Source organism: Pollicipes pollicipes, unplaced genomic scaffold (genome assembly GCF_011947565.3).
Source record: "Pollicipes pollicipes isolate AB1234 unplaced genomic scaffold, Ppol_2.1 Scaffold_3447;HRSCAF=4054_pilon_pilon_pilon, whole genome shotgun sequence".
Taxonomy (NCBI): domain Eukaryota; kingdom Metazoa; phylum Arthropoda; class Thecostraca; order Pollicipedomorpha; family Pollicipedidae; genus Pollicipes; species Pollicipes pollicipes.
Window position 1 is genome coordinate 42181082 of NW_023596297.1, and position 17401 is coordinate 42198482.

General features: G+C 50.3%; 1 protein-coding gene across 1 annotated transcript; it reads right to left on the reverse strand.

Moving 5' to 3' along the window:
* Positions 1–14278: 14278 nt before the first annotated feature.
* On the reverse strand, positions 14279–16845 carry LOC119092569 (tetraspanin-11-like). The gene is made up of 4 exons (XM_037215526.1): positions 16759–16845; positions 15400–15591; positions 14930–15100; positions 14279–14530 (listed from the first exon to the last, which is right to left on the reverse strand). The coding sequence occupies exons 1-4, from the start codon at positions 16834–16836 to the stop codon at positions 14279–14281; spliced, it is 693 nt and encodes a 230-aa protein (XP_037071421.1). The 5' UTR covers positions 16837–16845.
* Between the last annotated feature and the right edge of the window lie 556 nt (positions 16846–17401).

Here is a 17401-nt window from a genome sequence, read left to right on the forward strand (position 1 = left end):
AACAGTCGCGGCAGTCCACTGTTTTTAATCCTGCTTAAAGGGAATGTTCCACAGCTGAAGAAAGTGAAGCAAGCATCTGACCTGGCCACCAGATAGCAGCCCTATCGAGTGCACGCCACCGGTGCATCCGCCAGCAATGTAAATGTTGCATGGACAGACATGACCTTTTCCAAATCACACCTCGACAGCGCAGAGCTAAGGGTAGCGTGCCTTCACATAGTGTCATGGCCGTTATTCGGCGGCCCGGATGAATGCTTATACTGAAACTAGAAGATGATGACTTGAAGCATTCCATACGACTAGCATGTGACCATCAGGTGCTCGCACAACACAATCGCCGATATTTTCTTAACTTTTTTGGACGATACCTCACAGCGTATCACTCAATGCTCCCGGGCCGACCTCAGCGGTAATTTGCACAGGTACGGCGCCCAATTGGAAATACTTCTACTTTTGTCCAGAACATTCAATCTTGCCGAAGCAGTCGTATTGTGGGAGCACTATGCGCCGCCGATGTCAAACTTGTACCGGCAAACGTGATCTCTGCTGTTCAAATTACCCCTTACAGCGCAGAGCGGACTGCGGCTTGCATGCAAATAGAATGGTGGCCATAATACGACGGCCTGACAACAAAACTTCCCATAAAACTGGAATACCATGACTTATTGCATTGGATAGGGCAAATATATGATTATCATCCACCAGCACAACGCCTCGCCCGATTTTTTCTCGATTTTTTTTCCGGATGATCACCCGACAGGCTATCACTCATTGGTCACGGGCCGTCTGCGGGGGTGATTTACACCGATATGGCGTCCAATTGGAATTAATTTGACTTGTTCGCGGTGCGACCTTGCCGTCACAGTGTTATTGTGAAAGCGCCACCAGCTGGCAATGTCAATCTTGCATCGGTAGAGAGTGAAGAAAAGCTACCGATGTACACGATCTGACCCAGGACAAAAGTGGACGCTTTCGCGAACTATTTTGTGGCATAATTGCAAAACACAGATCAAAATACAACAGACCATCGGAACTAGACGAAACTCAAAGCTGAATATTGGTCTATGCTCGCTCACGCTTGCAACGTGAGCTGTGCGGAGTATTTGTCCAAATTTTGACTACGCTGGGTGATGAAGTTGAGCAACAATATGCTTACAAACACAGTAGCTTTAATCAGGATGTTTTTTGGCTAGTGACGAGTATACTTCAAACTACACTATATCAGTGCTGACGTCACAGGTCAGCGATGGCACAGCGCTTTTCCAACGTCCCTCAGATCAGTGATTTTTACATTTTTCGGCTAAGATTCACTTCGCATGCTGAGTTGTATAAGACACCAACTAAGAAGCCTTATTACGAGTCGTAAGAATCGTGACTGGCCACGGCACCTCGGGACAAACGTAATCAGTCTGCTACGCGGCGTTTTAAATCGTCGTGCCATTTGAAGCAGCTGGCTTCGAATGTTCGCTACGCGGCTGCGGTTTGGGTTTACTGCGTTCAGTGCAAGGCTGCACGCTGCCATTGGATGTGTTCGTGCCGTAAGAAGCTCACCGGCTTGAAGGACGTAGCTAAACGCCACTTCCTTTAACGCTGAATGGTTCTTCTAAAGATCTACCATCGATGGCGGCCCCGGGGGCGCAGTAAGAAAGCCCTGCCGATCAAGGAAGTTCGTTGTTTGTGGATCCCCGAACTGCACGTTGTGCGGTTAACGGCGGACATTACAGCAACACATGTCAAGTATCTATCTGGAGCTTCCTTTGCCGAGAGGAACAGCGGCTTAGGGGTAAGAGACCATGCACCGCCAGCGCAGACCTAGCGCCCTGCCTGCCGCGCCGCTGACTTAGCGAACTGACCGCCCTGCCTGCCGCACCGCTGACTTAGCGAACTGACCGCCCCGCCTGCCGCACCGCTGACTTGGCGAACTGACCGCCCTGCCTGCCGCACCGCTGACTTAGCGAACTGACCGCCCTGCCTGCCGCACCGCTGACTTAGCGAACTGACCGGCTGACAGGTGTGGGATAAAACGCGTTTTATTTTCATCATATAATATATCGAGGTAAATGAAGATAACAAAGGTGTTTAAAAATGCATTGCACATCTTCTGATATCAATATTATATGAGTTTTGCTCTAGATTCTGTTGACTGGGATCCTAAAGCGATATGGCGAACCAGATCTAGCGAACTGGTCAGTTCACCAGATCAGCGTCGCGGCAGGCGGTAGTGATCGCAGCCATTACCTAGGGGCGAAATTTCCCAGGATAATAAATTACGATGTTTTATAAGATCTCTACACTTTTGCTTCAGAGTACCATGCATCATCTTCCCATACTGTCGCGTAATAATTAAAGCAGAACGATATTGGCACCTCGCTTGTTAGCATCCACTACATCGCATCCACCGTATCGCTTATTAGCATCCACTAACCAGGCGCCGTTGCGACCACGCAATGACAACGCTCAATGATAGCGTAATAGCTTTGGTTTTGTTTTTCACCTTGGTAACAATGGCGTCATTTACCAAACAAGGCCAACAATTTTTCGGGAGTTAACCTAAACTAAACTGACCGAACCTAACCTAAACTGAGGCGTTTCACGATAAATCGACACGTGCCCTACGCCCTCATCCCTGGATTTCGATTAAATTTGGTATCGGGGTTTTCGTTAGGGCTGAAGTCGCCTGTAGTGTCTTTAAAGCTCTCAGTTGCATCGTTTCGGAGATAAAGCCTACGGCAATTTTGAGTTGCGTGGTTCCAAGGCTGCTTCGGCTCCACCACTCGCTTGAAATATAGCCTGACAAACTTGTACCTTAAAATGGCCAAAGAGCTGACCAAAATATTTGCATGCCACTCTTGAGGGCAGCATTTCACAAAAGTTCGTGATCGGGGCGCTACGAACTTTTGCAAGGCACAAATTATAATTTTTGTGATATCGATCTGTTCCTCACTTGCCTGTTAACGGGCGTAGTTCGGTCCCAGGATTCCATGAAGGTGGCTGTCCGCCTGGAAAGGCATGGTCAATGCACATGCGCCGAGGAATCATACGTAACGCACGAAGACTGGTCGCGCGGCCGGCTCTCCCCCCCCCGCCCCCCTCCCCCCTCCCGACGGGATGAGGAAGGTGAGCGCGTACTGCCGGGGCAGAGATGTCTCTTGTTTATGTGGGGTGACTCAGAAGTCTGACGAAGGCCCATTGTTGGGGTCTTGGGTAGTTGCCTGTTGTGCGGCTGGAGCGCGTGGATATGTTGGTAGTATGCCTGATGACAGTGGAACGCTTAAACCACCCCAGCTGTACCGATCCGTTTGGGAAGCGCAGAGAGCACGAGAGCACAGTGAGGTTTAACAACTGCGTTAAAATAACTGAAAAATCGTGTCCAGGATCCCCGGATAGTCTTAATTAGGACTTTTGTGTTGCAACTGTCGCACCAAACATACTTAATTAAGCCTATAGGTCTTAGAGGGCAGTCAGGTAGCGCTGTAAATCTTGCATTGGCAGACATAACCTCCATTGTTCAAATCATTCCGTGAAAGCGCAGAGGTGATGGCGGTCTGCCTGCACATGGTGTCATTGCCATACTATGGCGTCATGGAAAATATTCAAATTTTAAGGGGAATGCTCCACATATGAAGATGATAAAGCGAACGTGAAATATGGCGAAACAAGCTAACTTGTAGCTATTGGTATAGTTTTAATTGGAAAAGGCTGCTCTACACAACGCAGTTTCTCTGTTTACTAAATGTGCCCCTTAACACGCACTCGGGTGAGAGGGGGTCAAATTGACCTCCCAAAGATTTTTCCAGAATGGTTTCCGAACGGCGCGACGTAGCCGCGCCAAATTTTGCTTAGCTGTAGAAAATTGAATAGCGGATTGTTTGACATCAACAATTTAGATGAACCTTGTAAGGTCGCTGAGCTATGGCAGGTCAAAGTCAGGCAATGGTTTCAGCGAAGGCAATTTCTAGGGAATCGTTCAATCTGATACAATAATGGAGGGTTCGACGAAGCCACACACCCTGAGATGCCTTCTTAGGCACCACAAATACTGAATGAAGAAATTAAGTAGACCTAAGGTTAGGTATGAAGGTCAGACCAAGGTCACAACCAACCTGATTTATTACTCTAGGGCTTGCTGCATGGGATAGTTTGTGACGCTCATTTCGAATTTATCGACAGCAGGAACCGCATTCTACATCTTCCATTGACTTCTTAGAGTTCAGAAAAGGTCATTGACCTAAGATGACCTGGGTTGACAATTTGTTTTAGGAACATACTGCCTAGCGTAATCTTTGTCGCTTTGAAATGCAAAACTCACAGCAGTCTTGTATGATTTTGGTCGTCATGACCTTCAAAAGGTCAAGAAAGGTCACTGACCTCAACGTGCTTTTGGCCTTTTGCTTACAAACAGTTACCTGGGTTCTGGGGCACTTAAATCTGGAATTTGACCTTGTTTGGCCTTATTCGACCTGAAGGCCATAACCTAGGAAGCTCAAACTTTGACCTAGGTGAGTTCACGTACAGGTCAAGACACCCTGTCACTTTGGTGTCTCTAGTTTTCTTAGTTTCCGAGATCTCAGCGGGGGTTTAAATTGAAACCCCGCTCCACCCGAGCGAAGGGTATCTAGCCGGCCACCCGGGCGCGTGTTATTACGCCGTTGTTTGACTACGCCATCGTTCCTTGCACAACATGGAATGAGAGCCAGTTGACGACCGTTATGTTTGGAAGTCGTGCTCACAAACGCCAGATATGACCGGCTCAATAATTAAACTTTGCGTGGTCTTGATCACCGCATGGCTAATGAAATGACGGGATTTGGATGACGTTGCTATTGCGTGATAGATGTCGGAGGGATTTTGAAATAGTCTACTCGAAATAGTCTGCACATCTTCGTGGGCGTATAGCTCAGAGACTAGAGGGGCTACGGTCTTAAGAAGGGCAGGGCTGCGTACCGCACCGACTGAATCTCAAGATGTTTAATTCATTTTAAAACCCCATTCAGATACGGACCACTCTCTTGAAACTGAAAGATTGCGACCTGGTGCTTTCAATGGAAGCGATATCTGTTTATCATGTGTCAACACAACACACTCGCTCGATTTGGGTTTCCATTTGGTTTCGGACGATCCCCACCAGCGTTGAGTGATACGCTGGCGGGCTTGCTGGAGGGCTGGAGGGCAGCGTTGTGAAGCACGCATAAGTGCAATCGGATTTTAGGTGGAAGGCTGCGAGCAGCCTTATTCGTTGATCCGCAACTGCGTAACTGAGTGGCCGCGGCCAAAAATCATGACGCCCCGGCACAAACTGCGAGCTCTGCTGTGCACATATGATCAAAACATGTAATTTTATTGGATGCACTTTAAAAAAGCCAGGATCCCAAGCGTGAAAAGACCATACGCTGCCTTTAGGTACATTAAGTGAGTGGATCATGTGAAGACATCCACATCCACAATGAGACCGTTAAAATGCTTATGTATCAGTCAGGGGCTCCAATATTGAAGGTGACCCTCCACCCCATTTCACCCAGGGCCCATTATTAAATGGGACCCTCCACCCCACTTCGGTCCCAGTTAGTGAAAATGGGGCCCGTGTATCAGTTATTGTGAACTCCATGTGGGCGAGCCGACCTGTTGCGTCAGTGGGGCCCTGCGCCGATCCTGGCCAGATACCCTAGTCCCTGAAAGGCTGCTTTACAATTAAGTATAAACTTTCTGATGAGAAGGCTCTGAGAAATGAGTGTTCCTAGTCACGGCTTGCTATCTTGGCTATGACCTCATTTGCTAGTCTGGAACTTGCACGAAAGCTGCATCTTTTGGCAAAGGCTTAACACGCGCTCGGATGGCCGGATGGAAACCCTTCGCTCGGGTGGGGCGGAGGGTCAATTTGACCCCCCTGAGACCTCGGGAACTAGGAGAGCTAGAGACACCAAATTTACAGGTTGTGTTGACCTGTACATGAACTCACTTGGTTCAAAGTTTCAGGGTCCTAGGTTATGACCTTTGGTTCAAATAAAGTTAAGCAAGGTCAAATTCCAGATTGCTCTCCAAAGTGCCCCCAGAACCTAGATAACCGTTTCTAAGCAAAAGTCCACATGCTCCAAAGTCCCCTAAGTGTCCCCATAACCTAGATAACTGTTTCTAAGCAAACGGTCACATGCTCATTTAGGGCCAGTGACCTTTTTTGACCTTTTGAAGGTCATGGCGACCAAAATCATACAAGCTGCTCTGAGTTCTGTATTTAAATAAGCGACAAAGATTAAGCTAGGCAGTATGTTCCGAAAAACAAAATGTTGACCTGGATAATTTTAGGTCAATGGCCAATTCCGACCTCTAAGAAGTCCATGGAAGATGTATAAGCGGTTCCTGCTATCAATAAATTCGAAATGAGCACCTGAGCTACCCCATCCAACAAGCTCTAGAGTATGAAACATGTTGGCTTTGACCTTGGTCTGACCTTATGCCTGATCTTAGGTCGATGTAATTTGCTCATTGAACTGTTGTGCTGCCTAGTAAAGCATCTCAGAGATGTAGGGCTTCGTCTAACACTTCGTTGTTGCATCAGATTAAACGATTCCCTAGAAATTGACTTCGCTAAAACCATGGCCTGACTTTGACCCACCATAGATCAGCGACCTTACAAGGTAAATTTGAATTTTTGATGCCAAACGATCTGCTATTCAAATGTCTACAGCTATGCAAAATTTGGCATGACTACGCCGAGCCGTTCGGAAACTGTTGTGGAAAAACCTTCGGGGGGGGGGAGGTCAATTTGACCACCACCCGAGCGAGTGTTAGTAAGCCACAATGCATGGACACATCCCTCTCCACCAAATTGTATCAGCTGATTTCGAGCGAGGCTGCTGCCACCAGCCACAAGCAATCCCAGTCAGATAAATGGTGGGCGTCAAACTGACGCTCTCTGACTCACCCTGGCAACTGACACTCCTGGCAACACACACACAAATATATTCACCAGCATTCCGATGACACAAATCTTATGAAAATGGTGCCGCATGACGTGACAATGATCAGGCTAACCTAGCTTGTGACGCATTCTTAATGATCAGTCAGTCAGGCTAAGTTATGTCAGGCTACAGTAGGCTTTGTTTTTCGTCCAGGTCAGACATTACTTTTAAAAGCTAGCAGCGTTAAGATTGTCAAATTCATGGTTGGCGAGTACCGCATTTTGAATTTTTAACATCCCTGAATCCCTTTTATCTACATTCTTTCCGCCTGCAAACAAGACGTGAAAACATACATTTTCTGCCATGAACATCAGTTGTCAATCAGGAAGCAAAGAGCCTTAATTGCTGGGCTACATATAGGAATATTTGGATCATGTGATTTCTCTCACGCCCACAATCTGACTTTGTATTTCAGGCGACCCAAAGAAGAGTCAAGCCCAAACCTTCATCATATCCCGCACCCTGAAAACTACTACATCTATAGAACTAAATGAGCTGAACAGAACTGGAACCACTACATCTATGGCTTGCTTACTTTTATCATCATTCACTGTATCTTCTCCTTTTTAACATTTTTGGTGTGCAGCCTGGACTTTCCTTGTTAGCAGCAGGCTAGTAACACACACTATTTACGCTGCAAAAGGTTTCATTTTTTCGACACCCTTGCGGGACAGTCTTGACCGCGCGCTTCCGTCAGGCACCCCAGGTGGCACCACTGGCGCACTCCTGGGGCTTTCCGGCTTCTGCGGGACGGATGGACCAGAGAGCTGCTCCACTGACATGGAGCGAGGCCGCGCCCTCGGGGCATGCTGCCGGACCGAAGCAGTTGTTTAAAGGCGGACGAAGGCCGTGTCTCACCGGCCTGGCCGCTGCTCGGCACGGCGTACATCCCGCAGCGAGGTGAACACCCACCAGCCACTGAACCCAGCCATGGAACAGCGCCCTGACCGACCTCTCGAGCCTCTCGAGCGGTCCACTCGGTGCATCTGAGTTGTTTTATTTTGTATCTGATCTGGTGTAAGCGGCATATCATAATACAATGCCGAGGCCCTAACGCATCCTTTTGGTGATACTTTGAAAGCAAGAATGAGCTGCATAAAAAATGCTCCTGCCTGCATGACAAGTCGTACGGAATCACATTTGATGACAATGATGCTGCAAGTATTAGTAGATTATGTCATCATGGAATGAGGCTGGCAACTGCAATCTCAATGACAATGGCATGCCATATATTATTTACTATTGGCAAGGAATGAGGGTGGTAGCTGCAGTCTGAGTGGTAATAGCATGTCAGAAGTTTACTTCAATGTGAGTTACGCAAGGGTTAACGACATCAAATCCCAACACTAGGCAATGGCTATGTGTGTGTGTGTGTGTAGGAACTTCCTGCCGCCTGAGAGCAAAACACGACAATCTCAAATGCCACTCCGAACCATGAAGGCCAGATCTAACGTGCCTAGCTTCATTGGAAAACCGGAACCACAAGCCTCTAAACAAATCGTTAAAGCCAAACTGATATTTGTCCCTGATACTGACATCCCGGGACGACTCGGGGGTGTCGATTGACACCCTAAACGCGCCACTCGCTTACGCGCGTGAAAAAGGACGCGCGCGCGCTGCTTCTGCATATGAAACGATACCTTTGAGCGTTGTCGTAAAATCCTGAAACTTTAACTACAAATGAGTTATTTTTTGTCGGTGCATTTTCCTGTTCCATCAGCATGCATTTCAGTAGGATTCCAGCATCAGTTTCTCCGGTGTACGTGGGCCCATTTGAAAACTACTTTTGACGATTGAGATGACTAATATAGGCACTGCTTTATCTGAACATATTAGACAATTAGGTGAGCTTTGATTTCCAGCGCAAAAATAGTCTTTGAACCAGCTTTCCGTCGTAATTTTACGCTGTGATGGGAGCATTGGCTGTGGCTCATTCGCCATTTTTAGGCAAAATGCCACCCAAAGGTGTGACCTGGGTGTACTTAGCTAAAAGGCAGTACTTTGTAGAAAAAAAACTGTTAATCTAATCAAGCGTCATGCTGTGGTCCACCAGTGCAACAAATATTGATTTACTCCATTTCGTCTCTGGAATACCATGCTCTTTGGAGCGTCATATCATAAGGATGCGAACTGAGGATGTCGATTCAGAGCCTGTCCATTAGCCGTCGGGAGTGCTGAAGAGAAAGGGAACTCACGTGAGCTAGGTGGTCCTGCTGAAGAGAAAAGGAACTCACGTGAACTAGGTGGTCCCGCTGCAGAGAAAGGGAAGTCACGTGAGTTAGGTGGTCCCGCTGCAGAGAAAGGGAAGTCACGTGAGCTGGGTGGTCCTGCTGCAGAGAAAGGGAAGTCACGTGAGCTGGGTGGTCCCGTCGCAGCAAACAAAAGCGGCATCAGCACATGAAAAACTGTCAGCGGATGCTGCACATGGGTCATTCACATGAGAGCTGATCCATCCCAAAGACCTCCCATCCTCTCAGTAGCGCAACCCAAAGGGCAGCAGCTGAGTGGGCATCCAATAGTGACACGGGTGGCAGTTAATTACGGGATTCGTCATGCGCCAGCCAAATAAGGTGCTTACAAAGCTTAACTATCAGACAAGCTTACGAGAGGACCACACTAAGTCGCTTGGCCGAACACCAGCAACGCCACCAGAACTCGAACAAGCTTTCCATGTTTGCAGTGGGGTCACCAGCTGTAAGAGCACCAATGCTTAGCCCCTCGGCAGCAGTTCAAGCGCGACTGTATGCTCAGACACCACTATTGTGTGAGCAGCGCAGCCGAGTCCAGCACCCTGTGAGCAGCGCAGCCCAGTCCAGACTGCTCACCTTCAGACACACCCCGAGGACGCTCCGGCTGCTGAACACCTTGAGGCAGCCGACCAGCTGGTTGAAGACGCGCACGGCGGCCGCCCAGAGATCAAACCGCTGCTGTTGGGACAGGCCGGCGCAGACTGCCACCCGCATGGCCTCCACCATCGACTCGAACATGCCGCGGTAATAGTGGCCGAACGTCGCCCTGCAGCGCCAGACACCGCTCAGGTGGGCCGGGGGCCTCCGACAACGGCAGCCGAGGAGGCATCGACACACGCAGACGCAGCAGGCTGGCACAGGCATGCAGGGTGCCACCGCGGGCGGGTGGAGCACTGCAATGAAAAGGCGAGCACTTGGACGGGCAGACGAGACGCAGACACAGGTAGGCAGGACTGGACACAGCCAGACGGGTCCATTGGTCGCCAGCGAGCGGGGCACTGGAGCCGGCAGACGGGACACTGGCGCCGGCAGTCGGGGCACTGGCGCCGCCAGACGGCATACTGGCGTCGGCAGTCGGGGTGCACTGGCGCCGGCAGTCGGGGCACTGGCGCCGCCAGACGGGACATGGCGCCGGCAGTCGGGCAAGTCGGGCGGCAGACGGTATACTGGCGCCGGCAGTACGGGGATACTGGGCGCCGGCAGTCGGGGCATACTGGCGCCGGCAGTCGGGGCACTGGCGCCGCCAGACGGGATACTGGCGCCGCCAGACGGGGCACTGGCGCCGGCAGACGGGATACTGGCGCCGGCAGTCGGGGCACTGGCGCCGGCAGTCGGGGCACTGGCGCCGGCAGACGGGATACTGGCGCCGCCAGACGGGGCACTGGCGCCGGCAGTCGGGGCACTGGCGCCGCCAGACGGGATACTGGCGCCGGCAGTCGGGGCACTGACCGCCGGCAGACGGGATACCGGCGCCAGCGGACGGGGCACTGGCGCCGCCAGACGGGATACTGGCGCCGGCAGTCGGGGCACTGACCGCCGGCGGGGCCAGACGGGGCAAGGGCACCGACAGACGGATACTCCCGCACGCCAGGCGGAACGTCAGGCTGTCGACCAGAACCGCAGCGAGTCAAGCGAATACGGACACAGAGCACAGACCGGTGCGGCGGACGGAGGCGAACCGGCGGAGCGAGCCTGGAGCGGCAGGCGCTCAGATCGGGAACACACAGACGTGGAGCGCATGACGACATGACGACATGACGGCATGACGACATAACGACGACATGGTAATCACGACAACGACGACGACGAGGACGGTAACGGTGACGACATTTCGAGTGAGGATGGCCGTGATTAGCGACAAAAACGGCTTTATGCGTGAGAGGATCGTCGCTGACGACGACTAACCAGTTATGAGTGACAGGATCCTCGTTGTGATCGATCCTCGATCGGCGTTTAAAGACAACAAGATTGTCGTTGACGACAAATCACCATTAATGTGTGACACGAATGTCGCTAACGACGAATCGATATGCATGCGTCATCGAATCGTCGTCGACGACGAACATGCATGCTGCCTATAATAAAACTGGAAGACTGTGACTCGTTGCACTCGATGGTATCGGACTATCAATTGCCAGCACATCGCCCTCATCTGATTTTGATTTCATTTTTTTCAGATGATCTCCAAAATGTAATCTAAATGACATCAACCTAAAATCGCATAGGTGAAGTCTACACCAGGACTGTCCTCTAAAAACACGAATTGATGGCCTAACTCGTTCAATGGTTCCTATTTCAGATGCGTCAGATGATCATTTTCATCTACTCATTGGCCACCACTTAACATAAGCCGCTGCGTACGGAGACTGCAACGCCGGGCGTCGACGTTTTTGTCGCTGCGAGTTGTGAGCACGTATTTTCGAAACTTTGTGTTATAATCATCTCTCTTATCTATTCTAGCTGAACGTTGAGCTTTTCCAGGTAAACATTGGATGGCCACGTAAGATATATTTTACTCATTTCGATTTACAATCTGCGTTCATTGGGTCTACAATAGCTGCATAACCATGTCAAAGTTGTTCTGGAAAATCTCCTGAATGGTGTTAGTTTAAAAAGAGTCAATTGAATCCTTGTAAAATGAAGAGCGATGCTGATGTACCCCATGCAATCGTTCACCTGAGCTCTTCAGCTGATTGGCTTCAGCATACAGAGTAGATATCATGATGCCGTTTGGCATCCGCCCCAGTAAAACAAGGTAAACACAAAGTGAAGCGAAGAAAACCATGCCCCTACATCAACAACTGGGCCATATCACGCGACTTTTTGGGGACGGGGACGTTTCACATCAAGGGGGCTCTTTGTCGACTCGGTGTAATCTCCTTTTTCCAAGGCCATGGCTGCGCCCCTGCATGTAGCACAAAGGGAGTCACTTCGTCCTCAACAACAGGAAAAATAGATTCAGAATTGGGGGTGAAGTGGGCATAATTTTTACACAGCCTAAAATTTTGCAACTTACTATACAAGGCCTTAAAGCATCCCCAAACTTATTACGTTGGCACAAGACGAAATTTTTTAGCACCCGAGAAATTACATAGCGGCCTCACGCCTGCACGTGGAGTGATGGGACATGATATGGCAGCCCGGAAAAATATGTATAATTAAGCTGAACGTTTGTAAATAAGTGCATTCGGTATGACTGGTACTATCAGCTGCCAGCACAATACCCGCGTTCAATTTTTGAGTCGGGTTTTGTGGACGATCGCATAGAATATAATATAAAATAATGTATACATATTATTCGACGTGCTTGGTATCGGACTGCCAGGCGCCAGCGCCAGCGCCAGCACCCCGACGTGCTTGGTATCGGACTGCCAGGCGCCAGCGCCAGCGCCAGCACCCAATCAGGTCCCGTATCGGACTGCCAGGCGCCAGCGCCAGCGCCAGCACCCCATCAGGCCCCGTATCAGACCGCCAGGCGCCAGCGCCAGCGCCAGCGCCCCATCAGGCTCCGTATCAGACCGCGTTATCTTAACATTCCGCGGTACGAAAAACGGCCAATCAGGGCGAGGGGTCAAAAGACAGTGTTGGATGTCCTGTTATGTATTCATGAAAAACAGTGCAAGTGCTTTACACCACATCACAAAGAGCAATCTGAAGGGAATGGAAATTGAAACATCTCTTGCCTGCACGATAACCACGCTGCACCAAATTGCCTGCTTACCTACATTACTTACGTCGCAAAAATATGACTAAGGTAATGGCGAGAATGACAGTAATTGACACATGAAACACATGGAGCAAATCTTCATGGACCTTAAGATCCTTTCAATTTGCATTGTGGCAAAATGAGATGGCATGCAACCTGACGCTTACCATGGGGTAATAAATGACGGACGAGTGGCAAGAGCATCCACACACTGGCCAGATCAGCTGCGCATAATATATGCCGATATGATTTAGAATAAACTGCCCAGATACACGTTACACCCGATATGATGTCCAAACTTTTGATACATAATGTCCAGACTGCAGACTATTGACCCAGCACTTCTTGACAGGATATGTTCACATGCTACGCCATGGCAGCGATGGCACCTCATGAGGCATCGCATCCTTCAGCCCCGGAAACACATCACATGGCTTGGTTACCAACCCATCGGATGTGCGTGTTTGAACAGCGCCGTACAGGTCCACACCCACACCCACCCACCCACCCCCACCCCCACCCCCACACCCACACCCACACCCACACCCACACCCACCCCCACAGCGCGACCACAACACTGGCCTGTTTGATCTCCATCATACGGCTGTTCAATATAGACTCCAAACACAGAAGCCGATCGTACTATCGCCAAGCCGTCGTTGAAATGTCGAAATGAGGCCAAGACTGTCAAAATGGTGCTAATCATGCTCTCTCATTTTAGACCAGGCGCAGGTCCAGATATAAAAACAATTATCGCAGTGACGATGCGGGACAAATCGATAAGATGAGAACGCGGTAAATGGACCCCTCTCTCCACAGTGACCAGGAAGGCGTCGTGCTCTGATCGCGCTTGCAAGCTACGTTGCACGATCTACACCGGCGAGCCTGAAACTGGCAGCCGTCTTCCTATATGAACGATGCTCGTGAGGTGCACGCAGTAATGTTTTAAAAGCATCACCGTCACTTGTATTCAAACCTCTGCCCGCGTGACAGCAGGGCAACTCATCCCGAACGGGACCAGCAGTTCTCCGACCAGAATGCCGTCCACACAAGGCCCGGGCCGCCGACATCTGGGTGGGTTTTGTTGGGCGAGTCCACAAAACAACATATCAACATCTAAAACACGACAGACTTGAAACATTAAGCCACTAAACCTACTCAAAGAGATCATGGCAAATGAGAGCAAGTTTCGCGCAGCTTGCAATCGGACACTGAGAGGTGAAAACGTCCTCGCCACGAGCGAGTGGGATTCTCCAGGAAGCCAGACTATCTCCGCGAAGGCCTAGGAGATCCTCCAGCAGACTCGACCGTTCCTGCACCCCCCCCCCCCCCCCTCTAAGCTCCCGCCTGTGCGACAGCACCAGCCTTCACTTGATCATCTTAAAAAGCACCAGCGAGAGGACCATGCCGAGCAGCATGACAAAAGCGATGCCGACGCCGACGCCGCCCAGGATGGAGGCGTGATCGAGCGCGAACTGCTGCAGCCGGTCGCGGCAGCCGAGCTGGTGCGCCTGCGCCACAGAGCAGGAGGTGGCCGCCGGGCCGGAACAGCACGAGTCGGGCAGCGTGCTGAGGTGACCGCTCCAGCTGCGCGGTCCCGACAAGCCGCAGCACGCCAGCTGGTCAAAAGAACAGCACAGAGTGCGTCAGGGAGCGCACCACCGCACGCACGGCCACACACGTGCGGTACTTCCCATGTAGCAGTCACAACCGGGATAACATGGATATCAGTTAAAAGCATATCAACCCTGTGGCGAACAAGAGCCCCTAATCCCTGTTGCATATAGGGTGCTTTTAGTTTGAAGCGATTAAAATCTGTTAGAATCCATACATTTCACCGAAGATTTATTTCTTTGGGAGGCAGCCAAGGCCAAGCAATGTTTGCTTCTTTGTTCAGAAATAATACTGCGCACGAGCAGCCATGGAGATTCCAGACATCCAAGATCGCGACACAGCAGAACGGCCGGGTTCCATTATGAACCAGGTCAGACCAGGCACGTCCTCCACACCTGACATACCGTTGTCTGTGCCGCATCCCAGGCGTCCTTGATGGCCGGCTTCGTCTCGTACTCGTCCAGGGAAACCATCATCTGTGCTTCAATCGTATCCTGCACGCGTTGCTTAAACACGTAACTGACGATGCCGCCCACTAACAGCACCACGAACATCACGAGCAGGATCGTGAAGTACTGCGGACAACGGCGAGTATTCAGCAGGTTGTCACGGGCTAACCGCGGAGAATGAGTGCTGATGCGTTTTACCGTCCCCCTCCAAGCGAAAACTTTCAGTAGTGCCACTCGGCATTGATATATTGCTGATGCAACAACACCGAAACTGTCTGGCCATCAAGTCTGCTTCAAAAAGCCTCGTCACTAAAACCAGATGCTCGGAATGGTAAAATGCTCCAGCTTTTATATTTTACAAGGCCAGCAATTGTGCTTCGGATCATCGACAATCCGCAGCAGCCAGCGTTTGAGGACCTGCTTACCGAAAACAGCATGCAGCGGACCTCCTTGACGGCGCCGACGCAGCCGAGCAACGAGATGAGCACTACCACAACACCGCTGGGGATGAAGATGTAGGCTGACGAGGCGTACAGGTCGGTGCCGAACAGCTTCTCAAACTCGGACTTGTCCACCACCGTCCAGATGCCGACCGCCAGCATGGCCGCCCCGCCAAGCTGTCCGAGCGGCGAGGAAAGTCAGACCCTTCAGCGGCAGCTGGTGCACGGCACACCGAGCTGTCCCACATCCAGCTGTCGGCGGCAGGGAAAGTCAGACCCTTCAGCGGCAGCTGGTGCACGGCACACCGAGCTGTCCCACATCCAGCTGTCGGCGGCAGGGAAAGTCAGACCCTTCAGCGGCAGCTGGTGCACGGCACACCGAGCTGTCCCACATCCAGCTGTCGGCGGCAGGGAAAGTCAGACCCTTCAGCGGCAGCTGGTGCACGGCACACCGAGCTGTCCCACATCCAGCTGTCGGCGGCAGGGAAAGTCAGACCCTTCAGCGGCTGCTGGTGCACGGCACACCGAGCTGTCCCACATCCAGCTGCCTGCCGTCACCCGCCGCGGCACATGACTTCGGACGGTGAGTACCAAGATCATGAATAGGAAAAATGGATAGCCCCTATTTGCCTCTCTTCTGTCCATCTCCCTCCCCTCTCATATGGTAGTTGCCTCTAAATATTAAGCATACATTAAGCAGATGTCTAAGCATACTTTACAAAGCCCGCAACGCACAACTCGAGACTGGTTAAATAGCAAAATTATTAAACGTAACGTAGATTCTTCCTAATGGACAATTCTCGCTGTACACGTTAAATCAAAGTAAAACAACCTGAAACATCTCGCGAGACGCAAATACCATCTGTGTCCAAGAACAGACCTCGTGAATCCCATTCACCATCGCAGCAGGCAGGAAACATAGAATACATTTCCTTGCCCGAGGCCACCACAGTAAATCCTGTGGTGAACAGCGGGCCAAAGGCGACCGACAGAGGGTCAATGACCTGAAACCACATGCATTTTGCGACATTCCTGTTCTGCCTGCGCTCCATTTCACTCTCGATGTGTTGTCGATCCTCCGACTTTCACTGGATGGTCTCTCCACCTGTTTTGAGGTCACACATAACGATTAATAAACACTTGATTTGAAAGCACGAGTTCTGGCTTTACTTTAAACACTACGCTGCACTGCCGATCTTCAAAATTGAAGAGTGCCTTAAAGGCACTTAAACCTCGATGCCCTGGTGCGTGGCGGGGTCGGGCACTGAGGCCAACGGCTCGTATTCGCCACAATATCAGGCAATCTTGCACCAGACTGACGAAATGCGCGCACGTAGCACTCACCAGGATTAGAAAGTTGGAAATAAATAGAAGGTACTTGACGCACTGACCACAGCCTTCCATTGGCTTTCCTTCTGCCATTCTGATAGAAGCTGGTTCTGAAAGCGACGGATAGATCACGTTAAACAGGAAATAACAAAATCATGCATATTCGGGGAACGAAATGCTAAAAAACAACGTAGCGACATGATTTTGATAACGGTAAGGTATCCATGACGAAGCGCTATCCAATAATTAATTGACGGTGCTACATTTTTTTTTTAAACGGTCTAGAGAGCACCCTGTGCTTAATGCCCAGGTCAGCATTTTTTTAGAGAGAAGAGGAGAGCATGGTTTTTATTTTGCAAGAAGTATAACTTTTTCAACTAAATAAAGTGAAAATAATTCACGATGTTAAAAGAGCATTAAAGTGCCTATTTAACGTCTAGTTCAGGACAAATCCGCGTGGAGACTTGGCGGGTTTAAGTATTTTCTGGAAATAATCAGTCAGGATCGTTTCTTGTGTTTTTTCGCGGATTTGGATGGCAAAAATGCGTTTTGCGCTCAAAGAAGAATTTTAACACAAGTAAACATATAACGAGGCAGAATAACCTCTTTAAGCATATGACAGCTTGCTGCCCATCATTAAGGGTGTCGTTTCCTGCTT